Here is a 27,994-nt window from a genome sequence, read left to right as displayed (position 1 = left end):
AATATGGCAGATGAAGTAAATGGAGCCGTTCATCCTATCTTTAAACGTGATCCAGAAGAATTAATGCAGTACCTCAACAAACAAGTCAGTGTTTTAAAAGAAGATGGTAAAGAGGTAACAGGGTGGGTGTACACAATTGACCCTGTATCAGAAACCTTTGTTCTATTGTCTTTTATGGACGACAAAACCCAGTTGGACTTAATAATGGGACCCAGTGTTAGACAAGTTTCTGTTCTGGATGAGAACTCTGAAACCTACAAGAAAAGAATCGAAGCCCTTTTTAGGCCTCCTGAAGTTCAATCTCTCTCGGAGGAAGAACTGGAGAAAAAGAAAAATACATTAAAAAGCTGGCTGCTGAAGAATCGTTTACCAGTGCAAGTAACAGGAAATAATGGGGAACTTTTGTCTATTTCTGATGCACTGTTTATTGAGCCACCTTATGAAGCAGAGAATTGTCGTAGTACAAATGAAATAATCCTGGGTAGAATTCAGGGTCTCATTAAAAACATGCCTTCTGATCAAGAGGAATGGTGCTGAATTCAGCATGTATGTTCTTGTTTGTCATCTGAATATTTGTACCGTTTCATGTGTACCAGTAATTGTGGTATGATATTCTGACTACATGTTCTTGTATTTAGTATTATAAAATACACTCAAATATCTCTGACATTGATTAATGTTTTCAATAAAAATTGTCACAATATTAATTAATTTATTTGATACTTTATTTAAAACACGTTACATGTACTCATATTTTAATACATCCTTATTTAAGGTACATGTAAATGTTTTGTATTCATCAAGTTTCTTATATGTCCCTTTGCATTTGAAACCAGTTCAGTCTGTACAAGTTGTAGATTTTTCAGAGTTGATTTTTTGCCAGAAGCTGAAGGTAATGGAAGAGGGAGCATCTCCAAGTAACCAGTCCTGTCAATTAACAGATATTTTGTTGAGTTCTGTAAATGATGATGAATAACAAGAAAAAGTACTGTAAATCAGTTTTTATTTGCAAGAACTTTATTTTCCTGTATAATTCTTCTACTATAGAGTATACAGAGCAATGACCAGAATTTTGAATTTTTATTTTTATAAATACCAAACAACAAAATCTCACGAAAGTAAGGTGTCGAGAAAATATAGTGATCTACAGTACACTGATGGAGGTTTACTTACCGTATTTTTGTTAAGCACATTCCCAGATATATGTTTCCAATCCATTAGCTCTTCCATACCCAGTGTCTTGTTTTTCTGCAAAATATGAAGGAGTTGCCATTGTGCTAAAGATATTTAATTCTGTATGCATCAATATTTAATCAATATATTCAGCATAGACATACCTGAATGGGTGGAATCCCCAGCTGACATGACCTAGAGCTTTGTGCAGGATCAGTTTCAGGAGTTGTTTCTTTTTGTCCTCCACATTCACATTTCAGAAGGTCATGAGTGTCACTCAGAGTGTTTTCATTTAAAGAAAACAAATCCTAGAAAAAAATTCCAATTAAATCCTAATGTGATAAAAGTGTGCTGACCAAGAGTAATGCAAACATGGCAATGTACCCTGCTATGGACTGAATTCAGATAATAGTACCAAATAAAACTTGCAGTATATACTAATGCTTAGAAAATGACAAAATGTCAATTTCATGAAATGGTAATTATTATCATTACATGTATATACATGTACATGTACTTATGAAATCAAAATGTGTTGGATATGAAAACATTTGGGGGGGGGGGGGGGGGGGAACAACTGTATAATTAAATACACTATAAAATATAATTTCTAAACTGTAAAGATTTCTTCTTGTGGAAGTAACTTCTGATCTTCATTAATTAATTACCTACCGGTAGTTATTATTACTTAGGTTTGATACTGAGTGTCTATGGAAACATATCAGGTTGATGAATGCTGTAGTCAGTGAGGCTATCTTCTGACTGATAATACATGTAGTGACAAAATGCAGTTGTGCCAAAAATAGAAAATTTTGCATACACTGACCCATGGATCGAACTATAACTGTCCAAAATGGACAAATACCCCCCGTTGGGTTTTTCAGAAAAGGTGCCAAGTCACTAAACATATTTTAAGGATCTAAGAGGTGTTTACATTTGTTTAAACATTTAGAGTGAAAATTTATTTGCTCATTAATAAATTACATTACACTATCTGCTGTGTAATGCACAACTGGTAGTTCTAGATTCTATGAATCAAACCTACATAAACCTGAAATGACTAAGTCAACAAGAGGCCCATGGGCCTCATCGCTCACCTGAGCACATTGGCTAGGAAAAGCCAAAATCAGTTCAGTACTGAAAAGTTTAAATGGGGGGGGGGGGGAGACTTGAATTTTAAACTACCTGATGATGCTTCCATATCAATATAAAAAATGACTTTGCTGTTCTTGAGCAGAAGATTTTTCCCTATATATTCCTTTGTTAAAAATTTGATTCCCCATTGCGGCCCCTCCCAACCCCCCCTTGGGGGGGGGGGGGGGGTCATCATTTGATTAGACTTGAAACTACACTACCTGAGGATGCTTCCATATAAGTATGACTAAACATGGCTTTTCTGTTCTTGAAAAGATTTTTCCTATACATTCCTATGTAAAACTTTAGTCCCCCATTGTGGCCCAACCCTACCCATGGGAGTTATGATTTGAACAAACTTGAATCTACACTACCTGAGAATGATTCCATGTGCGTTTCATCTTTCCTGGCCCAGTGGTTCTTGAGAAAAAGATTTTTAAAAGATGGTATTAATTTTTCCCTAATTTGTAATTACATGTATCTCCCCTTGGAAGAGGGCATGGCCCTTCATTTGAACAAACTTGAATCCCCTTAACCCAAAGATACTTTGTGGCAAGTTTGGTTGAAATTGGCCCAGTGGTTCTTGAGAAGAAGTCGAAAATGTGGAAAGTTTACAGACAGATGGACAGACGGATGCCGGACAAAATGTGATCTAATAAAAATGAAAAAAAAAAAACCTGTAAAATGTAGAAATATTATCTAATCATTATGAAAATACCAGGTGCAATCCTTCACGTGGTGAATAATGAGTGTACAAATTTTCAGACAAATCCATGCAATAGTCTCCTGAGAAATCCCATCTACAGACAGACGGACATGCTGATTCCAATATACCCCCCCTAAACTTTGTTTGCAGGGGGTATAAAGAACAAGTACATGCAACTCCTTACTTTAAGCTCCTGTAGGGAAAACTGAGCCTCCCTCTTGTTTTTGAGGTCCATGACGGCTCCACTAAGACCCTGCTTACTGATTTGACGTTGATAAATCTTTTCTTCAATAGTCCCCTTAAAAGATGAAAATAAATGTGAAAAAGCTGATCATATTTTTAAGCTTTTCAAAAATAGCTTCTAATCCTTCATTTTAGTATACATGAGGATGTTTGTATAAACTAAATATACCCTAGGTATGCCTTGTTGTTCTTCAGTAAATTTTGCAAGATTTTCCTATGTATTCCTTTGAAATAACTTCATCCAAGGATAATTTATTATCTACCCTTACAAGGATTTGGAGCCTACAGATATTCCCTTTTCTCCAAGGGTGCTCTGTGATAAGTAATACAAAACTGTATATTTTTTTTTAGTAATTTACATGGAACTGACATTAACTTACAGTTGTTAGAAGTCTGTAGATGTAAATCTGTCTTTTCTGCCCATCTCTCCACACCCTTGCCATTGCCTAGAAAGAGGGGAGACAAGCATTGTTTACCATTCTGTTTTACATGAATGGTTAAATTTATGGAATTAAGACTGAAATACAAGTACATGTACTTTAATCTCCATGGAAAACTTAGTATTTTATAGTACATGTACATACATTTCAATTGAATTTCATTTTATGTTTCTTTGGTGCTGAAATCATTTTGCATTTTATAGGCATATTTTTTGTAATATTAAAAACAGCTGACACATTCACCTGCAGATCATTGGCAGGGTTCCAGTCAATGTCGTACAGAAGGAGACGGGACGCCCCTACAAGGTTCAGACCAACTCCTCCAGCTTTAGAACTTAATAAAAATACCTCTGTGTAGTAGAATAACAAATTGAAATTAAAATAAAAATTAATCAAGTAAGTTCTTAGTCCAGTAAAAAGACAAGCAAAACAAGAGGCTCATGTGCCACAAGACTCACCTGAGTAACTTTGGCCTTGCTGTTCTTCACCAGATTTCCCCCTTGAAATACTTATTCTGGCCCCACCCTACCCCCGGGGGTCATGATTTGAACAATTTAGAATCTACACTATATCAGGAAGCTTCCATATAAACCTTTTCTGGCCCTGTGGTTCTTGAGAAGATTTTTCCTATATATTTCAATGTAAAACTTTGATTCCCTATTGTGGCCTCACCCTACCCACGGGGGCTATTATTTGAAAAAATTTAGAATCTTCACTACTTCAGGAAGCTTCCGCCTAAGTTTTAGCTTTTCTGGCCAAGTGGTTCTTGAGAAGAAGATTTAAAAAAAATTATGCCCCAGGATCGAAAGATCCTGGGGGTATATTGTTTTTGTCCTGTCTGTCAGTTTGTCTGTCTGTCTGTTGTCAACTTTAATCTAGCCCATAACTATTGCACTGTCAAGGGTAAGGCTTTAATATTTGACATGAGTTTTCATTATGACAAGACCTTTGCTTGGGTAACACCATATATGACCTCTTGACCTTGACCTTGGAGTTTGACCCAGTTTTGCAAAATTTTATCAAACTTTAACCTTGGCCATAACTTTTGAAAGGTTGGTGCTACGGCTTTCATACTTCACATGTGTAATCCTTGTGACAAGACCTTCTTTGGATACCAACAACTTTGACCCTTTGACCTTGACTTTGGAGTTTGACCTACTTTTGGAAAACTTTAACCTTGGCCATAACTTTTGAGCAGTTGGTGCTAGGGCTTTCATAATTCACATGTGTAATCCTTGTGACAAGACATTCCTTGGATACAAACAACTTTGACCCTTTGACCTAGACCTTGAAGTTTGACCTACTTTTGGAAAACTTTAACCTTTGCGATAACTTTTGAGCAGTTGGTGCTAGGGCTTTCATATTTCACATGTGTAATCCTTGTGACAAGACATTCCTTGGATACAAACAACATTGACCCTTTGACCTTGACGTTTGACCTACTTTTGGAAAACTTTAACCTTGGCCATAACTTTTGAAAAGTTGGTGCTAGGGCTTTCATACTTCACACATGTAATCCTTGTGACAAGACCTTTCTTTGAATTCTAACAGCTTTGACCCTTTGACCTTGGAGTTTGACCTACTTTTGGAAAACTTTAACCTTGGCCATAACTTTTGAACGGTTGGTGCTAGGGCTCTCATACTTCACACATGTAATCCTTGTGACAAGACCTTTCTTTGAATTCTAACAGCTTTGACCCTTTGACCTTGGAGTTTGACCTACTTTTGGAAAACTTTAACCTTGGCCATAACTTTTGAATGATTGGTGCTTCGGCTTTCATATTTCACCTGTGTATTTCTTGGGAGAAGCCCTTTCCTTTGGCACCATTAATTTTGACCATTTGACCTTGACCTTGATGTTTGACATACTTTTGAAAAAAACTTTAACCTTTTCCATATCTATTCAATGGTTGCTGCTAGGCCTTTCATATTTTACAGGTTTATTCCTCGAGACAAGACCTTACATTGGGTTTCAACATATTTGATTTGCATTTGAGAAAGTTTAACCTTTGCTATAAGTTGCCATACGGGGGCATCAGTGTTTCACAAACACACCTTGTTCCTTTATATTTTAATGTAAAACTTTGATTTCCTATTGTGGTCCCACCCTACCCCCTGGGGCCATGATATGAAAAATTTTGAATCTTCACTACCTCAAGAAGCTTCCACAAAAGTTTTAGTTTTTCTGGTCCAGTGGTTCTTGAGAAGGATAATTTTAAAGATTTTCCTATATATTTCAATGTAAAACTTTGTTTCCCTATTGTGGCCCCACCCTAGAACTGGGGGCCATGATTTGAACAATTTAGAATCTACTCTTTCTCAAGAAGCTTCCATATAAGTTCAGCTTTTCTGGCCCAGTGGTTCTTGAGAAGAAGTTTAAAATGTTAAAAGTTTACAGATGGATGGATGAATGAATGACAGACAACAGGTGATCAGAAAAGCTCACTTGAGTTTTCAGCTCAGGTAATCTGAAAACTTTTAGCATAATTACTTTCAACACAATGCTTGCTGTTGAACTTGGTGACAATTTCCTGTCGTATATTAGTAGGTGTTTGACCATCCAATCGTAAATAGCCATATCCACATTTGCCACAGAACTGTTGAAGGATGTCTAATGTCTACATAAAAATAATACAAAATGATGCAAAATACAGTGAATATTAATTTATGGTTTATCTTAAAGTACTCTCAAGTAAATCAAAAAAATTTCAATAGTGAGAGCAGTGAGTGGCGCAAAGCACCATTCACACACCCAGCTCTTAAAGCAACACCAAAGCAAATAGAAAATTTGGATTAAGCACATAGGGGACCCAGGACTAGGTTTGAGAGATCGAGAAATCAGAAGTTCGAGAGATCTTGAGTTACTCTCGAAGTTCTCTTTCTCAAGAAGTTAAACCCCTTTCCCATTTTTTCCTCTGTATATCTAAGCAAATTTACTCGGAGTAAACTTGCTTAGATATACAGAGGAAAAAATGGGAAAGGGGTTCAACTTCTTGAGATAGAGAACTTCGAGAGATAGGAGTTCGAGCCATCGAGAGTCACCTGTATATAAATTAGGGATGTCAATTTTATTCAGAGAGCTTAGTCGAATAGTCAGAGGCTTTAGTCAAACGATAGTCAAATATTCGTTGAAATTTAAATTAATTTTTCAAGTCATTTCTTTTTTTTTGTCTTTAATAGACTACTTGTACAATATTTAACCTACACTATAACATTATACAATGTATTTTCGAATTGTTATATTTACGTAGTATAATAAATACATTTATTACATTTTCAACAGTGAAATACTGTGATTTATTTATTGAATAAAAGTGATATTCTCTCACAGTGTGAAAGAATACCAAAAATGATATTCTCTCACAGTGTGAAAGGATATCAAAGTAAGTAAAAAATAATTTCTGGCCTGTCATAAGATAGACTGAGATAGTAACTAAGTATCTTGATAGAGCTAAAACTGCAAATGTTGCTAAAATCCATGCTATGTAATGTTTTCAGTCTGACACACAACTTCTAAGCTATGACGTCTCAACCGCTCAACTATGACGTCAAGCCTATGACACTGTGTTATTAAGAAAAGACAGAGGCAAAGGGAAAATCAAAGAAAATGTAATAAACAGAAAATTCAATGTTTTGTAGATGAATATGGAATTTATTTCACTCGTGAGGCAGGATTTTTTTGATATTTTCACTCGTGCTTTGCACTCGTGAAAATATCAAAAAATCCTGTCCCACTTGTGAAATAAATTCCATATTCATCTACAAAACATTGAATATCCTCTATATATATGTATCCAATGTATTTGATTTCAATACAATATTTACTGCACATTTTATCTAAATGCAGGATATCAAACGCTCACATTTGTCCTTTTTTTTTTAAGCTCACCTGAGCCAAAGGCTCAAGTGAGCTTTTCTGATCAAAATTTGTCCGTTGTCTGTCGTAGTTGTCGTTGTCGTCGTAAACTTTTCACAATTTCATCTTCTTCTCCAGAACCACTGGGCCAATTTCAACCAAACTTGGCACAGAGTATCCTTGGATGAAGGGGATTCAAGTTTGTTCAAATGAAGGGCCACGCCTTCATCCAAGGGGAGATAATTGCAAATTCATGAAAAATTGATGGCATCTTTCAAAAATCTTCTTCTCAAGAACCACTGTGTTAGAAAGTTTGAAACTTATGTGGAAGCATCCTCAGGTAGTGTAGATTCAAGTTTGTTCAAATCATGACCCCCAGGGGTAGGGTGGGGCCACAGTGGGCTATCAAAGTTTTACATAGGAATACATAGGGAAAATCTTTAAAAATTTTCTTCACAAGAACAAGAAAGTCTTGATTGGTCATATTTATGTGGAAGCATCCTCAGATAGTGTTGATTCAAGTTTGTTCAAATCATGACACCCGGGGGTAGGGCGGGGCCACAGAGGGCGATCAAAGTTTTACATAGGAATACATGGGAAAATATTTAAAAACCTTCTTCTCAAGAACAAAGTCTTGATTGGTCATATTTATACGGAAGCATCCTCAGATAGTGTTGATTCAATTTTGTTCCAATCATGACCCCTGGGGGTAGGGTGGGGCCACATTGGGCGATCAAAGTTTTACATAGGAATACATAGAGAAAATCTTTAAAAATCTTCTTCTCAAGAACAAGAAAGTCTTGATTGGTCATATTTATGTGGAAGCATCCTCAGATAGTGTTGATTCAAGTTTGTTCAAATCATGACACCCGGGGGTAGGGCGGGGCCACAGAGGGCGATCAAAGTTTTACATAGGAATACATGGGAAAATATTTAAAAACCTTCTTCTCAAGAACAACTAAGCCAAGATTGGTCATATTTATGTGGAAGCATCCTCAGGTAGTGTTGATTCAAGTTTGTTCAAATCATGACCCCTGGGGAAGGGTGGGGCCACAGTGCGCGATCAAAGTTTTACATAAGAATATTTAGGGAAAATCTTTAAAAATCTTCTTCTCAAGAACAGCAAAGTCTTGATTGGTCATATTTATGTGGAAGCATCCTCAGATAGTGTTGATTCAAGTTTGTTCAAATCATGACACCCGGGGGTAGGGCGGGGCCACAGAGGGCGATCAAAGTTTTACATAGGAATACATGGGGAAAATCTTTAAAAATCTTCTGCTCAAGAACAACAAAGCCAATATTGGTCATATTTTTATGGAAGCATCCTCATGTAGTGTTGATTCATTTTGTTCAAATAATGACCCCTGGGGGTAGGATGGGGCCACAGTGCGCGATCAAAGTTTTACATAAGAATATTTAGGGAAAATCTTTAAAAATCTTCTTCTCAAGAACAGCAAAGTCTTGATTGGTCATATTTATATGGAAGCATCCTGAGATAGTGTTGATTCAAGTTTGTTCAAATCATGACCCCCAGGGTAGGTAGGGCCACAATGAAAGTTTAAACTTGTAGGGTAGTTAGTCAAAAAAAATGTGTAAGCATCCTTAGTTAGTGTAGATTCAATTTTGTTGAAATCATACCCCCCAGCTTCCTCCCTTTTAGGGGTAGATCGGGACCACTTATGCATTTAAGGAGGCTGGGGGGTCAACAAATTAACCACAAATTAACCACCAGATTTAACTTGATTTTTTAGATATGATATCTTAAGCTGTCAACTATCATTTGGCAAAGAAAAATTTCAAAAATTTTAGTTTTAAAATTTGATCATTTTCTATATCTTCATATGGAGCTCTTCTTCTAAAGGAGATCAATATAGTCTAAAAATGGCCACAACCCCCCAGCCTCTTTAAGCATTGCAATACTAAACTGATTTTTGCTTTTTTTGCAGCCACAGTGCTCAGGTGAGCGATGTGGCCCCTGGGCCTCTTGTTTTATAATGTTAGTACATGTACCCATTAATTGAAGCCATTTGTACGTGTCATGTCAGTGACCTGTGACTGGTAAACAATTGCCTCTTATAAAAACAGGAGAGCTTGCAATAAATTTTAATTATGAGATTTTGTGCAAACAATTAATACCATCTTAAAATGACTGCATCATATTATTATCAGAAAGAAACACATTTATTTACGCTCATAACTGTCCCCCAATTTACATGTATTTACAATTATGTAACAGCTGTTTAATTATTCATTATGAATAGTTGCATTACGTCAGATCTTACGGTATTGCTGGTTGAAACTTTATAATTTAATCTACAAAACGAAACAATTGTTGAATGCCCTCTCCATTTACAACAATAAGAGGTAGACAATCCTTGATAATCATGTTTGTAATAACAACATTTCTCTTTCTAGCTCTGTTTTTTTTTGGCATTTTTGCAGAGAACTTACTAGGAAATTTTTACTTGAAGACTGTGTATATGTTTGATAAATTCGGCATATGATACATCATGTTTGATGTTCCACTGCAAAATCCAAGTTCAGTTTCAAATAACCTTGATAACATACTTTTAACTGTGTTTCCATCCTGACATCTTTTAAAGTATGCCAAAATTGTAGATTTTGGAGGCATGTTTGCCGAAAATAAATTGACATACAAATAATTTCCTTTGAACAGTTAAGCCTTACCTGAGTTTTACTTACGAGAATATTTGTCTGTGAATAAATAAAATGATCAGATTCAAGTTTATTACCTTGAATTAAAAATTACTATTATTTGTAATATTTTTTAATGAATAAACGAATAAATGAATTTTAGTCGATAGTCGGTATGATCGAACGATTGTCAAGTACTCGAATATTCGTTGACATCCCTAATATACATGTAAATAAATATACAACTGAGTTCGCCCAAATGGTTGCACAAACAACAAATTAAGAACTACAGTTTTTCCACCTGTATGTCAAAGAACACAGTCAAAATTCAGCAGTCATTAATTGAACAGTACAATTATGTTAGATGAACAGTGTAAAATCCTTCTACCTTGGTGTGATTGGAAACTACCACTATCTTTTCTGAGTTCATGTGTATCTGCTTTAGAATTTCAGACAAAACTTTTAATTTCCCTGCATGTTCTGCTGAACAATCATCTTCTTGGTATCCTGGAGGAAAGAGAGAGGACAGTCCACTGTACACAGACCCCTAGAAAGAATCAAACCTGATCACAGTAAAACCTACATATACAGTGTATTTATAGCAAACAATGGATAGAGCAGGATCCTGCATACAACAGGACAGTATTTTTCTTCATTCACTGCTATAAATATTGAATCATAAACTGGATATACATGTATTAAAATACAGTAAAACACGCTTATAGTGAGCACATTTATAATGAATTGACGCCTACAGCAATGTGATTTTAAATTCCCCATGACTCTAAAATATACATGTATTGTGATCTTAATGGATAAAACGAATTACGTATATAACGAAGACACATTTCTGTCTTTGGCACTTCGTTATAAGCGAGTTTTAGTGTATGGATAAAATATAGCAATATTGTTTTAACCATGTTTTACAGTATGATGATAAGATTTCACTAATTACCTAAATTGCTTTGTTACATTGATTTTTACTGACAATATGTAAGTGTTTCGTTTTAAAAGATCTGCACATAAAAATTAGTTTCATATGCCAGGCTCCTTTACAAAGAACAGACAATATTTATTTTTCCTTTTCGTCAGCAAAAAAGTATGTCACCTCCTCTAGGTCCTCTGTACATTCTTCAGCTTGGCAGGCTTTGGTGAAAATTAGACTAGGGTGATTGCAAAGCTTCTTGAGAGCCCCTATACAGATCAGATGTGAGGCTCCATCACTCCCGAGGCAGGACCGGAACAACTTCCCCTGAAGCATCTGGCAGTACAACCTCAGCTGCAGGTCAGTAGGCTTACAGAAAAGAACTATCTCACCTGTCGTTATAGATAAGAATTATCTCTCTCACTTGTCATAATAGAAAAGAACTCTCTCATCTGTCGGTAAACAAAAACAAGAGACTCATGGGCCACGATGCTCACCTGAGTCAATATGGCCCTGCTGTTCTTCATCAGCAGAATTTCTTCTCCTATATATTCATATGTAAAGATTTGATCGCCTGTTCTAGCCACACCCTAACCCCAGGTTCTATGTTTTTTTTTCATGAAATTGAATCTAAACTATCTGAGGATGCTTCTATATTCCTAAGACTTATCATGGCTTTGCTGCTCTTGAAAACAGAATTTTAAAGATGTCTGCCCCCCCCATCCCCCCCCCCGGGGGGTGGGGTGGGGGTGGGGGTTGTGGGTTGTTAATGATGTCTGAATTTCCTATATATTCCTATGTAAAACTTTGATCCCCCATTGTGGCCCCACCCTAACCCAGGGGTCAAGATTTGAATAAACTTGAATCTACACTATGTGATGAAGGGTTCAAATAAGTTTCATTTTTTCTTGCCCAATGGTTCTTGAGAAGAAGATTTTTAAGAGATGACACTGAATTTTTGCCAATTCTTAATTATCTCCCCTTGAAAGAGGGCATGGCCCTTCATTTAAACAAACTTGAATCCCCTTCACCCAAGGATACCTGAAGACGATTCCATATCAATATGACTAATAGTGGATTTGATTTTCTTGAAAGGAAGATTTTTAAAGATTGTTCCTATATAAAACTTTGATCCCCCACTGCAGCCCCATCCTTTCCCCAGGGGTCATGATTTGAACAACCTTGAATCTACACTATGTGATGAAGGGTTCAAATAAGTTTCATTTTTTCTTGCCCAATGGTTCTTGAGAAGAAGATTTTTAAGAGATGACACTGAATTTTCGCCAATTCTTAATTATCTCCCCTTGAAAGAGGGCATGGTCCTTCATTTAAACAAACTTGAATCCCCTTCACCCAAGGATGCAAGTTTGGTCGAAATTGGTACAGTGGTTCTTGAGAAGAAATCGAAAATGTGAAAAGTTTACAGATAGACAGACAGCTAGACAGATGGACACCAGACAAAATGTGATCAGAAAAGCTCACTTTGTTACCTATTTTGAAAGTTTCAAATTATTTCTCCATGAAAAAGTCCTTACATTTTGGAGGGAGATATTTTGTGTTGATTTCCTGGGTGCGTCTGAGGACAAACAGTTTAGTTATACGACTGAGTTCACTGCCTCTTTTAGCCCCCAAATCAAGCTCCTCCACCGATGCACCTGGCTGACGGGAGGCAACAATGGGGGTTTCAAACACTCTTTTGAAAGATGCAGATGTTCCTAAATTGAAAAAAAAACTTTGCTGTAAGATTTTTTTAAATCAACTTCTCACAACTACTGATGATGCAAGAAGTTGAATTAACCAAGAGAAATCAGCATATAATGTACATGTTAAACAAATAAATATCTACTTACCCAACAATCCTGGATTACAGAATTCCACAATAGAGTAAAATTCCTGTAGATCATTTTGTATTGGAGTACCTGACAAAACTACTCTTCTCTGTGTTGGCAAACTGGCAATTAACTAAAATTTGCAGAATAACAAGGGTATAATTTAGCAATAAGGATATACTGGTATGAAAATATAAAACAGCAAACAAGCTTCTTACAAATTACGAAGAATCACAATCAATAATCAGTTTACAATAGGAAAGTGTAACCTGTTCCAAAGTTCCAAGTTTTTGTTTGGATACCCTTTGATATGAGGCAAACTTGGAACATAATGCTGAACTTGAATTTGCATTTTACCTGAGTCACAGTAGCATGAAATGAAGGTCAGATGCAAAATCTGGGACATACATCTCATGAAGTATGTACAGATTACATCCACAAGTTAAGTTTGGATATCCCAAAAGATTAGCTCGAAAGTGACCTAAACACTAAGCTCAAGTCTACAGTTAGACGGTAGACACATTGATTCTAGAATACCCCCCCCCCCCTCCCATAATTAGCAGGAGGGTGGAATGAAATTCAGAAAGCACACAATGAAAATGTTTTTAACAGCCTGAGTACTTACAGATGTTGTTTTAATACTGCTGTTTTTCAGTCTATGACCTTCATCACAGACAATGATGTCAAACTGCAAGGACTGTAGTTTCTCATAAACTCGTACAAACATTTCGTAGGAAATTATCACAATGGGATATATGGACGTATTCATAAACTCCTGAAAATAAATGATAATGTATCTTAACTTCATCTTTCTATACTGAGAAAAATTATGTTGCACTTTTCCAACTCACAAATTTTTCACTCTATGTACATATATTAAATGAAAAAAAAAAAACACACCTCGATCTTATTATCTGAACTAACAGCAAATGCTTTCAACCTTTCTGTGCCCAACCATTTCTTTATCTCTTGAAACCAGTTCTAAGTAGAAGAACATATAGAATATATTGCTGCACTGATTTGTATATTTTCATGTATATATAGTGTGATATACAAGTTCTGAATTCCAAGGTTACCTCTCTTGAAAGTGCTTACTTTGACTAAACTTCCAGGAGTTATGATAAGAGCATTTCTAATTGTTGGTTTCCCACCATAGGGGCCTTGCTTGTATAATGTCCTGTGATCAACATAAAGTTTTTTTTTTAATTAAATATCTCCAAAAATAAAATTATGATATTTTTTAATCTCTAAGACATATATGGATGGTGTAAACAAGTAGTAAATAACTGTATTGAACTTACCATAACAAAGAAATGCATTGCAGTGTTTTTCCCAGTCCCATATCATCACTGTAAAATTATAATTGCTTTTAAATCCACTATACACATGTAGCATTTGAATATGTGTATTTTTTTAATATAAATATTGATAAAAGACAAGGTTTTATAGCTCATACTAGTACATGGATAAAATACCCACGCCAAGATAGCTCCCTTTCCTGAAATGTTTCTAAAACCCATCACACACTCATACAGGAAAGTGACTCCCTCTCTTTGGTGTGGTCTAAGGTGGACAGAAAGATACGGATCCACAACAACATCCACAACAGGAAAGTTCTTCTTGTTGTATTGCCACTAAACAAACAGAAAAATATCAAGAACTTGTGTTAAAATCAGTCATGGATGAACGCATTTTAAGGTGGTATGACCAGTGATTTTGTATCTTTTTTTAATTATGAAAAAAATACTTGGTATACAAATGTAGTTTCTCTTCTTTTAAAACTTGAGTTATGGTGCTTCTGAACATTGAAAACTTTAATACCTTAGATCTCCTGATTAAATTCACTCCAATGAGCACAAAAGACTTGCATATTTCATATGTCAACTATGGTTGGTTAAAATAAGTAAATGTTTTGGAAATGTATATTTCCAGCAAGTTGATCTAAAATTTCAAATTAAGGGACAGTTACGGTAGATTCCTTATTTTTGCGAGTACTTATTATCGTGAAATGGCTCTTTAGACTGGCTGCAAATAGAGACAAAAATTGTACTTCACTCCAAAAAGCTGTTTGAAGACAGAGAGATTGCAGTATTCATTAACTCCTAAATATGAATGAGGACATAAAGAATTGTTGTTAATAAAATACTATCTTCTTCTTCTTCTTCAAGTACAGTAATACACACTTATAGGGAAGTGCCAGGGACAAACAATTTTAATTCACTATAAACATTTTTTGTTCATTCATTGTAAATTCATATGTTTCAAAACTGCAGAAAATGAGAATCACTTCACTATGCATGTGAATTCATTAAAAGCAGGTCCATTGTAACTGTTTTACTGTACAAGGTACATATAAATTCAAGAATCTGTTTATATCTAATTCTCTGTCATTTCAAAACTTACCTGGTGAGATGCAGTGGGTCTAGGCAAGACAAGAGCATTGGGTGTAGTTGGGTCATGTCGAGGGGTGGTGGAGAAAGAAACAGTTGTCTTAAAAAAAAAAACAAAATATATAATGGAATTCAATATTGAAACAAATGTTTGAGTAAAATTTTCAGTTTAAAATCTACCTTAATTTAAAACAAGTACACTGTTCTACTTACAGCTGGTTTCCCTCCTTTCAGTGGGTTGACAAATGTTTTCTCTACAGCAGAGACTTAAAAAAAAACGTTGATTAAATACATGTCAACCACTGATCCACTTCCTTAATCAAAAATCTTGATTCTAACAATCAATTTAAAAAAACCGTTAATGCTGAGAATTAAACCCACTGACCAACTGGTCTTTCCGGCATGGTGGGGACCTGAGAAGCTTCTGTCAAAGAGGAAAAACACTTTCCAGATTTGAACTGCTCTTCTGTCATTATTGACATCACCTAGAATATTGAAGATGCATGTAAATTAGGCACATGTACATTGTATATCAGTTTGAATAATGATTGTGAAAACAAAGTTATTCTCAAATCAATTTTCTGTTACACTATGCATTAATATTCAACAACTGTAATGGCCGAAATTTTCAGAGGGATAAAATTTCATTGATTTTTTTTTTTATCTAAAATGCATCCTCACAATGTCAGAGGTCCTGAGTCAACACATTGCCTTTGGACCACGGACAAATTTCATTCGATATCTTCGGGCTTGCTTCTCTCATTGAGAAGCACCAATCAAATTGAAGTAGACAGATAATGTAAATAGAAAGGAATCAGTTGACACCTAGAATGCACGTGTAATGCATTGTTTATCACTAAAAGGCTTAATGTGATTGGTTGAGAGATAAGAAAAACAATCAAGTTTTGTAATTTTCCCAAAAGACGTTTGCAGTCAGCCCGCAAGATATCGAATGAAATTTGTCAGGGATCCAACGGCAACGTGTTGACTCAGGACCCTGATGTGGTGAGGATGTCTTAAATGATGTAGTGGGGACATAATAAGGTTATTTCAAAATTAAATATATCAAAATATTTCTTGGGCCCTGGCAACAATTTCATTTTAGATTCATTTTTAGAGACATACTGTATGTGTACATAAATCAACTTATTCAAAATTTAGCACAATCACAGGGTATGGAGTGGTTGGCGTAGTCATGAATTAGCGCTACACAGGTAGCGCTATAAAATAAAAATTAAAAAAATACTTATTGTCTATGAGTTTAAGTAAAATTTTAATGGCTTACTCTAAATAATTTTTAAACATTGTATCAGATTATTGCTGTTGTTCAATTAGCATGTCCAACCGGCTGAAAATAGCCTTAAGGTTTTTATTGTGCGGTCATAGTTTGGTGTTGAGCATTTAATTACCGTTTACCTACTAGTAATTAAAAACAATTAACTTAAGATTTTCTAGTCCAGGAGGATCAATACTGTGTAATTATGTTAGAGTAGTATAGTGTAATTAATACCGTACGTACATGTACATTGTTGAGGTTCACATATATAAAGTATGCGGGTCGACATGGTTGGATTGAATGGTCCAAGTGACAAGTGCCAATAACCCATTTTATATTAAAATTGATGCTCAAAAGTGAATTTGAAAAAAAAATCACATTAAACATGGATATATATTTACATACATAGGCCTATTGTCTGTTAAAATAGATGACTAAATCGGGCTCGGTGTTCAAGGCAGCATAAAATGGCAGATCGAAGCAATTAAATGAAAAACATCATATCGTATTCATTTATTAATGGTAATCATGAATTAGCACATCGCTGTCTGCGCAAAAGCTGCTAAAATATGAAGCCCGCTTTTTTAAGTACACATACAGTATGTCATCAACAAAATAAACAAAATTTAATCTCTAACAAATATTTCTGATATTAAAATAATCCAAATACCGGTATTGCTAATTTTTCTTCAATCATGTACAAAGACCACACTGATAAACTAGAGATACTGTGAGTGAGCTCACAAAATAATACCACCTGATGCAATTTTTTTAAAGTGATCATTTACAATTTTGTAAATGTGACCTTGACACTTTCCAAAATGACCTTGGTTTTAAAAAAAATGACAAATCATGTAGTCATAAGTAATCTTTGAGTGAAATATGGACATCCAATGTTTCTTCATTACAAAACTATGGACCTGACAAGAATTTCACATTTTTCTGCCAGTGACCTTGAACTTGCCACATTGACACAGGTCCCCATTATGACATACTTTTAGCTCACAAAAAATCTTACTTAAAGTTTCAACTTGCAACAAAAATGTTATACTTTATCTGCAACTGACCTTCACTTGCCAGAATGACCTTGGGTCAAGGTCAAGACACACCTTCAAGGCATAAGTAATATTTATGTGTGAAGTATGAGCTTCCAATGTTTATACATTAGCTAGTTATATACTGGACACAAATTTAACACTTTTTCTGCCAGTGACCTTGAACTGGTTGGAAAGACCTTGGATTAGATCTTGACACACCCTCGAGTCAAAACAATTTTTATAATTTTTAGTATCAACTTTCAATTAGCTTCCAATTGAGAGTTATAAACAGGACACAAATAAAACATTTTTTTTGCCAGTGACCTTGAACTTGCTGGAATGACCTGGGGTCAAAGTCAATACATATTTGTGATGAGAATGAGCATCTAAAGTTTTTCATTACAAGATATGGTCAGGACAGGAATTAAACATTTTTTTCTTTGTGATCTTGATCAAATGATCTTGGATCAAGGTCATGACATACCTACAGGTCATAAGCCATCTTTTTACAAAGAATGAACTTCCAATGTTTCTCCATAAAGAAGTTGTAGACCTGACAAAATTGTTATACCTTTTCTCCCAGTGATCTTGAACTTGCTGGAATGACCTTGACTAAAAGTCAAACCAAACTCCCATGTCATATCAATTTTTGTACAAAGTATGAGCTTCCAATGTTTCTCCAATGAAAGTTACAGTCTGGACAAGGTTACATGGACAGACGGACAGCTAAACAGACAGACAGAAAAGGTGATTCCTATATATACCTCCCAAACTTCGTTTGCAGGGCATATAATAATATAACTACATGTATTATACACAAGTATACCTGAATTTCCTTGCCTCCTATCATTAGAGTTTCATCCTCTTTAAGTGCCTCAAGCTCTACACTTTTGTACCCTGTAGCTTTTCCTATCCTGTGAATTCAGAAATAAAACAAAAAACTAAACTAGAGTCCTTAGGTTAAATTGTATGACTCTTTTTAGTTTATACTATGTGGTAGTCATTCCAACAATCATAAACTAAATAAAGTGATAAGAATTAAAAAATCACTAACAGTTAATGAGAATGGACAAATCAGCCATCTTCAATGAGTTGAATGGCCTTGAGGCAGTCAAAATTAATTATACATACAGGTCTTTATCTAGTGATGTGAACCCTGCAAATGATTTGATCTAAGAAAATTATTTCAGCTGAATTTCTTGAGGTTGATTCTCCTTATGCACTATTTAGGATATGGTTTGACTTATTTATTTTGGCTTTCAAAGGGTGGATTCTATTTTATTACATTCATAAACTTTTTCTAGGGTTTTAGTGTATCCTTAGATTTTCTAGAAAGGAAATTCATCATTATGCTAAGTTTTGCTACATCTTTTTAGCAATAATATTACATGTATATCCAAATAACACTATACCTGATTTCAAAAGGGTGATATACATGTACATGTATAAATGTCTGTAGGAGTTTTCATATGTCATTTGTAATAATTAAATCTCTTCAATTCGAGTTTATGTTTTGTGAAGTTATTTTCATTTTGCTTGTATCTGGTTTACCATGCAGGGTTATCATGATATATTTTCTTTGTGTTTGAATATTAACCAAATATTTTGCTGAAATTTCAGAGATGGATGTGTCCTATGACATTGATTAATACTGTGTATGGTTTTGGCAACTGGTGTGATGAAAGCATCCTGTACTGTACATTTGTGTGGGACTGTGAAGCATTAAAATTCTGAGATACAACTGTATAATACTATATGTTAAGTGTATGCACAATTTGTACAACATTAAAGCCTATGGTATTTTACAGTAAGTTGAACAATCAAGTGAATTTTTAATGCAGTACATAAATATCATGTTTCATTGTTCTGAGAGTGTCCACTCCAAAGTTTGAACACAATGCAACAAATTAACTTAGCATTCTCTTGATATTTTGGTGATCTGTCTATATCTAGGCCTATTTAATTCTGGTGATATTAAGGTGTTTTAATCTTACTGCATGCTTTATTACACACAATTTTCTGCACATCTTTAGAGACAAAAACTTGCTATTCTTGTGAAAATTACTTGGTTAAGTCTATATTTTTTATGACAGTTTTTTATGTATTTTATATACCATTGCAGGGTCCATAACAAATCTACACAAGGAAGAACTTCAGAGATCACACAAAGACAATTTTAAGAACAATAACTTACACTTTGCCTTCAATGTCATACAATGTGACATTTCTTCCCTGGGTCACCAACACAGCTGAAATGGTTTTAATAATATTAAATTACAAGACTTAAAAATATAAAGTAAAATTATAGACAACAAAAAATCCTTCTGAGAATTTTCATCTATAAAAACATCTGTTTAAAAAGACTATTATACCATGCAGTAGTTACAATTATTATACTTTCATGTTAAATACTAAAATCTGATTGGTTTAGATGCATTTAACAATTCGCAATATTACCCCCAGCAATAGCAACACACTTGACAATGGGTAACATGACAATAATGTCACATGTGTAAATTATGTGCACAAGGTTCACCTAGAATTCTCAAAACGCCATTTGTGTGATCAAAGCTTGCGTCCAATGAGATTGATTGAAAACAACAGAAGAAAAACGCTTGCAGGTGCAGAAATAACAAAACTTTATATGATAAAGGACTCTCTGAGTATCAACCAAATAATAAAGGGGTCGGTAAATTTTTTTCAAAGCTTTCTTATTGAGAAAAACAGAAGCGGGGAGTTTGAAAGCTTTCTAAACGTAAACTTTACGATGATCTCCAAATTTTTTTGCTGACATTCTAAATCAATTAGCCATTCAGTATAATAAAATAAATAGTGCATGTTTTTGAGGGTAACAGTTGAAATTTACACCCCTCAGAAAACCACTGTCAACCTCCGCTGACACGTCAATTGATAACGGTTTTCCTTGGGATGTCAATTTCAACTGTTACCCTAAAAATCATATACTATTTATATAATGTGCACACACATACATACCATCACCTTCCCACTTTTTATGCTGAAAATAAAAACAATATTTATTATGTATCATTATGATTCTTTCATAAGCATAAACACTTGGCTATAATACTTATAGACAATGTAAAACTGTCCTCTAAATAGCATAATTCGCATTTTCTTCCTTAAAGAATTGAAAACAATTGTACACATACTTCTGTGGAATTCTCATTTCATGGAGGTTCAATTTTCATGGACTTTGTGGTTACCCTTTCACCCAAATTTACATCATAATGGAATAATCATATACATTTTGTATACATGTAATGGCACCTTGTTAATCTGGACACTTTTGTCTTCATTGAAATCATCTGGATAAATGATCGACCGTATAAGTGAATCCCTTCTTTAAAAACCCTCTCAAAACATGTACACATACTGGTACATATATCAATTCAAAGGCAGAGAAAAAAAAACTAACAATTCTAATACCTTTGTTTATGATTACCCGTAAACCTGTTTCTTAACACCGGTAGGACCTTTAATCAACTCTTCTCTTCGGCAGGTGACTGAATGAATTGACTGAAGTTTGATCTGTCACAGTTGTATGATGCCATATTTCATTATTATAAATTAATCAAGCTCAGAGGACATGGAGACCAGTCCTTTGGATGAGACTGTATAAACCGAGGTCCCTAGTCGCAGTAGGTGTTGGCACGAAAAAGATCCTTTACTGCTTGGCACTCAGCCAAGCATAGGTTAAAATTTGCAGCCCTCCACCAGCAAGTGGTGGTGTCTCCATATGAGTGAAAAATATTATAGTAAAACTATTATTTGGAGATCACAGGTAACCATCTTCAAAAAGACTGCAGAGCTTATATTTTTAAAGCAATTTTTCACTTCGGCAAGATGTAAAATAGTTGTTAGTTGAAAAAAATTACTGTCCGCATTAATGAGTCATTTTTCAATGAAATATTTAGCTTGTAGTAGAAATTGTCTATCAGGTTGCCCAACACTAATTTTCACATTATGAGACAGATTAATCTAGAAAAAAAAAAGGTTCCCAAAAAATATCTTTCCAGAAGATGAAGCATCCAGATTATCATGGTGCCACAGTAAAGGTTCTATCTTTCATAAGGCATTGCTCATCCACAACATTACATCCTGGCAGACCATTAAATTTCAGACAATCCATATTAAAAGAAATATGTCCATAGGACACGAAGCCCCACCCAGAAATCATTAGCAATGCAACATGAAAATTTATATTACTGCATGAAGTTTGATGAAGATATCTTGAGTATTTCTTTCAAACTAAGTTATAGACACAATAAATAGTAAAGTCAAAGGTCATTGGGAAGGTCAAGGTAAATTTGGACACAGTTGATAGATTCTCACCAAATTATGTATCAGTGTATAAGATTTCATAATAATATCTTGAATAGTTTCTTTGAAACTAAGTTAAATACAATATAAGAAAATTGAGGTCAAGATCAAAGGAGATGCCAAGATCAAAAAAATTTTGATGCACGTCACTAACACTCACCAAATTGTATCAACTTGTATGAAGTAAGATAAAAATATCTCGATTCATTTCTTTAAAACTAAGCAAAACATAAAACAGAGATTAGTGAGATCAAGGTCAAAGGAAAGGTCAAGCTCAGAAATGTTGATGCAATTGAATAGCTCTCATCAATATGTATAAAGCACATGAAGTTTGATAAAAACATCTTGAAAAGTTTCTTTGAAACTTAGCTGACACAAATTTAAGAAGTGAGGTCAAGGTCAAAGAAAAGGTCAAGGTCAATTAATCTGTGTATCAACATATAAGGTTTAGATAAAAATATCTTAAAAAGTTATTTGAAACTGAGCTAAACACTAATTTAAGAAAAATGAAGTCAAGGCCAAAGAAAAGGTTTGAGCTAAACACAAATTTTTGAAAAGGTCAAGATCAAAAAATGTTGATGAAGTTGAAAAGCTCTCATCATCATATGAAGTTTGATAAAAATATCTGAAATAGTTTCCTTGAAACTGAGCTAACTGCAAATTATGATGGAAGGACAGAAGGATGGAAGAGGTACATTAACACTATATGCCCCAGCCATATTTATGACGGGGCATAAAAATTCAAGTATTACTAGTATAATGATTTCATAGTAATTTTCAATGCAGTTTATTTTCGCTATTTTCCATGAAAAAAGTATTGAAATAAAAGTCTGAACAAAAATCAGTGTAATGAACAGGAAATAGCAAATTCAAAATGAAGCCAAAATTGATTATTCTATAATGAAAATTGCAAATATGTACATCAGGATTTCAAATAAAATTCCATAATCATACCTTTTTCTTTGAAAGTTTACACCACATGACTGCAAAGTACCTACAAGGAACGACAGCATTCTCTGGAAAAAAAAAATTATAAAATTCCTAATACATGTATCACTTACAACATGGTTTGATACAATATCGAACAAATCCATTGTTTGTTAACACAGAAAAAATAGTTATACCATTACCTAATGTTGTTTGAGCGACAGGAGAGGCAGTGTTTGTCTTAAATACCGACTGAATTTTCTCTTTGCTTTGAAGTCTTTCATTGGGAGAAATTGTATTTTCACTGGTTCTTGATGTCAAAACCTTATCCCTGAATTTAAAATTAGACTCCTTTTCATGACAGAGTACCAAATATTAACAAGATAGCTCTTACACAGGTGTTATTGTTTGTAAATTCTACGCATTGTCATTGAGCAGGGCTCTTGATTCTCTTAATTGGGGCTGTTCAAAAGCCCCATTCCCAATTCAAAAAAGGTTCCTTTTTTCCCTATTAGATGTGTTAATTTTCCCAACTGACCACCCCCTCTCCCCATAAAAGTAAAGAACATCTAATAAATTAACTATTCATATTACTCTGTACTGCAAAACATAAACTTAGTTGATAACAAATACCAGACACCCAATGATGATTTTAATGTACCGGTAATATAATGATTTTCCCAAATTGCTGAAAAAGGTTGCCAATTTTCCTTATTTCACAAACATAGGTAATCAAAGATTACGAAGCTCACCTCGACGAATGTTATCTTTGAGTAAGGCAAATTTCACATCATATTCTTTTTTTAGTTAGTGTACATCCCAAGATCAATATCCATGCAAGTTTGGTTTAAGTACGGCAAGTTTGGTTCAAGTACGACTTATACATGTAGTAACTTGAAAATAGACCTGTTCAAAAAAATTTATCCTGTTTACTAATCAAGAAAATTTAAGTCAGTTCCAACATCCAAAGTAAGTCTGGAAATTGTCATCCTTAAATGCACTATCTATGCAAGTTTAATCAAAACAGGCCATAATGTTGTATAGCTACTCCAAAAAAATTATCCTGGTCACTCATCTTGAAAATGTAGGTCAGATTCAGATCCAAAGCAAGTCTGGAAGTGACCATCCCTTAGCTACATCATCCATGCTAATTTGGTTAAAACATGGCTAAAATTCACTCATGTGTAAAATCTACAGCAAGTGTGGTAGTGTCCATCCCTAGATGCATCATCCATGCAAGTTTGTTCAAGGTAGTGCTAATAGTTACTTGGGAATGGACCTGCTCCAAATACTTTTACCTAGTCACTCATCTTGAAAATGTAGTTCGGATCCAGCATCCGAAGCAAGTGTGGTAGTGTCCGTCCCTAGATGCAACATCCATGCAAGTTTGGTCAAGCTAGGGCTTATAGTTACTTGGGAATGGACCTGCTCCAAAAACTTTAACCTGGTCACTCATCTGGAAAATCTAGGTCAGATCCAGTATCCGAAGCAAGTGTGTTAGTGTCCATCCCTAGATGCATCAGCATGCAAGTTTGGTCAAGTAGGGTAAATAGTTTCTTGGGAATGGACCTGCTCCAAAAACTTTAACCTGGTCACTCATCTGGAAAATCTAGGTCAGATCCAGCATCCGAAGCAAGTGTGGTTGTCCATTCCTAGATGCATCATTATGCAAGTTTGGTCAAGTTAGGGCTTATAGTTACTTGGGTATGGACCTGCTCCAAAAACTTTAAACTGGTCACTCATCTGGTATATCTAGGTCAGATCCAGCATCCAAAGCAAATGTGGTAGTGTCCATCTTTAGATGCATCATCCATGCAAGTTTGGTCTAGTAGGGCTAATAGTTTCTTGGGAATGGACCTGCTCCAAAAACTTTAACCTGGTCACTCAACTGGAAAATGTAGGTCAGAACCAGAATCCGAAGCAAGTGTGGTAGTGTCCATCCCTAGATTCATCATCCATGCAAGTTTGGTCCAGGTAGGGCTTATGGTTACTTGGGAATGGATTTGCTCCTAAAACTTTAACCGGGACGCCGACACCGACGCCGGGGGTATAGCATAAGCTCATCTCGACTTCATCGAGGTGAGCTAAAAAGTGGTGTGAGAGCCCTGATGAGTGTGAGATATAAATCAATAAAATATAACATAATCATATCCCAGGACACATTTATTTTGCAGGATTTTTTCCTCCAAAATACATGTAACAGAGAATGTGAGATTACCAACATCTGATCACTAGCAACAAGTTAGTACTACATTGTAAATATGTGACATACAGAAATGACATTATTCTTAAAACTTCAAATCATTGATTTTACAAGAAAGTCATTACATTCTTTACTTCTAAAGTGAATATGCATTAATTTGACAAGTTTTCAAAGCCGAAGTCTCAGAGACATGACCAAATATGGGTCATCTGTTTACTTGAGACTTTCACGCTCTTCAAATTAGACATAAATAAATATCAAACTTTACGAAAAAAAAATGACAGACAAAATTATTTAGTTATTTTAATTATTTTGATGATTTATTAATTAAAAAAAATCAAATATGATGAATTATGGTCATACATATACCTGTTCTGAAATTCAGATGCTGCCGGTGGCTTTTCTACCTGAAATTTCAAGCATTCTAAAGTAAACCAACCAAAGGGACTTTCTCACAGTGCGTAAAAAAAAGGAAAAATAAAAAAAAAAAAAGATTCAAAGACTGAACAGAATATTTATTTTCATTATACCTCTACTGTTATTACTCTATATAAAATTAATACCATAAAACTGTCTACTTCCCTGAGAAGATACTTTTTCCCTCATCTGAAGACTACTCCCTGAAAAATCGGAGCTACTCCCCGGGACTACTCCCTCATAAATATTAATTAATAATTTTAACCAATTAAAATGAACAGTGGGTGGAGCATTCAAGGAATCTCGAGTCTGTGACGTAATGTTATTAGCAATGTAACTATGATGTCAAAACATTTCGACATGCGATGTCAAAATCATACTGTAATTCTAGCAAAATGAAGACAACGATAATCCTTCAAAATGTCGGTGAAAATTTATATATTTTTTAATATTTTTATTTTCCTCGGTATTGATGCATTAGTTATCTTACAATATTTTCAATCACATGCATTTGCGATTATTTAAATGCCTCTATATTGTTTTAAAAAATGTCTGAGTCTCTAGTTTATTAAATCTCCTATGATTGTTTCGGTATAATAAAACAGTTATGAAATGGGTACTCGGGAAATATCAAATTTATGGTTCCCCTCGGGAGGAAACTATTTCCCTCGGCAGCTTCGCCGCCTCGGGAAATAGTTTCCTCCCTCGGGGAACCATAAATTTGCTATTTCCCTCATACCCATTCCATAACTGTATACTATTGTAGAGCCCAAAATAGAGTAAGACAAACATAAAATGATTACAGTAATAAGAAAATTACATGCCAATGGATAGTATAACAATTAGAACATGGCATTTCTCATTTTAACAATGGCCTAAAGAATACTATTTCAAGTTTTAAAAAAACATAAATGTAGAAAAGTATATGACTACTATAACATGTTATGTTTAATAAATTTGTCCACAAAATATGAAAATTTTAAAGCAAGTACCTGACTCCCTGTCACCACGTTACCAGAAAAACTACAGGAATTATTCACTATTTTATCACAAAATTATAAGGATAAAAAGAAATTCTTAACAGTGGGCTGACTAATAAATCAGGGCCTACCGTGTTTCGTATTTGACAAGGGCTTTTGAATGGAACGTTAAATCTAGGTCTCTTGGCCTGAGGTCCTTGGCTTGGGGCGGATGACCTCCTCATATTTATACGCTTACAACCTCTTTTTCAAAATGTTCACTTCATTCTGACTTTAAAATTAATATACACATCGGATATTTTCTTTCTTCTAGTTCTTCAATGTTTTGATCTGTTCATCAAACGACAATCCTCGTCTGACACCGCTCCATAAAACTCTATTCATATATCGCGCCATTTTAAAATTCTTATCAATTCACTCTTAAATGATTCGGATTGATTATCATTCCGGCGTACTTTTTATAAGTTCAGACTACCTAAAATTACAAAAAATAATTCTTTCTATTTTTTTATTACTTTATAAAGATAGGACTTTCCTGTAAATTATACAATTTAAATCAATCACGTTTCAAAGATATTGGAAGTCTAAAACAATAGGCCTGACCGATTTATTTAGCTCAGATACGCCATATATATATCGCCATATAGCTTTAAACTTTTCTAAATTAAATCGGTGCCTTAAAGTATATGACTTGTAGTTTCCTGTATAGCCTACATAATAATAATAATAATAATAATAATAATAATAATAATAATAATAATAATAATAAATAAATAAAGAAAGAAAGAAAGAAAGAATGTAAAATAAATAATTTCTTTGTTATCAGAAATCGCAAATCAAATCGATTTTCTGATAATTAAGAAACAGTTTTTTTATATAAATATATATATATATAAAAATCTGAAATATGTGGAATTCCATATATGACAGCCAACTGCTTACTGCTCACTGCTTAATGTCAACTGTCACTGTTCATATATTATATTGCCTGTTTTGTTATCTTTTTATATCTTTAATCTTTAATAATTACAATAATAACAAAAATTGTCGGATTCAGGAATTTTTAAACGGTGAAGGCGAGGAAGGAATAAATAGAAAGAAAGAGGCACAACCCAACAGAAATCCCTGGACAAGTAATAAAAAAGGTCACAGGCGCCATTATTAAGGAAGCACTACTGTATATTATATGTTGGCAATTTATTTGGGGACGCCCACAACCACCACCACCACCACCACCACCAATGTCCCCCCCCCCCCAAAGACTATCCATTAAAACGATCTAAATAAGACACGTACAAAAACAACAATCACAAATATGGGTACTTTTCATTTCATAGGGTAAAAAGACACACTAAAAGATATTACTAGATATTTTACCCTAGGCAAAAGTTATGTTATTATAATATTCAGTAAAATATAAAAGGATTAAAGGTTGTTCTTTGTCGTACGTGACAACATCCAC

At 34.5% G+C, this 27,994-nt stretch overlaps 2 protein-coding genes across 2 annotated transcripts; one reads left to right on the top strand and one right to left on the bottom strand.

Annotated features, from left to right (window-relative positions):
* Positions 1 to 3: 3 nt before the first annotated feature.
* LOC133184174 (gem-associated protein 6-like) lies at positions 4 to 707 on the top strand. The gene has a single exon (XM_061319082.1). It carries the CDS (start codon positions 4 to 6, stop codon positions 535 to 537), a length of 534 nt encoding a protein of 177 aa, XP_061175066.1. The 3' UTR covers positions 538 to 707.
* On the bottom strand, positions 708 to 26,876 carry LOC133184173 (DNA repair and recombination protein RAD54B-like). Its single transcript, XM_061319081.1, has 26 exons — positions 26,664 to 26,876; positions 25,505 to 25,542; positions 23,136 to 23,263; positions 22,960 to 23,021; positions 20,659 to 20,680; positions 19,859 to 19,913; positions 18,491 to 18,578; positions 15,737 to 15,836; positions 15,565 to 15,617; positions 15,365 to 15,451; positions 14,441 to 14,595; positions 14,263 to 14,310; positions 14,057 to 14,138; positions 13,862 to 13,942; positions 13,587 to 13,736; positions 12,983 to 13,094; positions 12,668 to 12,847; positions 11,316 to 11,524; positions 10,596 to 10,754; positions 6,188 to 6,314; positions 3,940 to 4,046; positions 3,637 to 3,702; positions 3,198 to 3,311; positions 1,338 to 1,481; positions 1,174 to 1,248; positions 708 to 927 (listed from the first exon to the last, which is right to left on the bottom strand). The coding sequence occupies exons 1-26, from the start codon at positions 26,754 to 26,756 to the stop codon at positions 838 to 840; spliced, it is 2,625 nt and encodes an 874-aa protein (XP_061175065.1). The 5' UTR covers positions 26,757 to 26,876; the 3' UTR covers positions 708 to 837.
* Positions 26,877 to 27,994: the final 1,118 nt, after the last annotated feature.

This window comes from Saccostrea echinata, unplaced genomic scaffold, assembly GCF_033153115.1.
Source record: "Saccostrea echinata isolate AGI-Se365-2 ecotype Australia unplaced genomic scaffold, CSIRO_AGI_Sech_v1 ptg000010l, whole genome shotgun sequence".
NCBI classification, from domain to species: Eukaryota; Metazoa; Mollusca; class Bivalvia; order Ostreida; family Ostreidae; genus Saccostrea; species Saccostrea echinata.
Note: the sequence above shows the minus strand (reverse complement) of the source record. Positions and strands in the feature narration are given on the sequence as shown.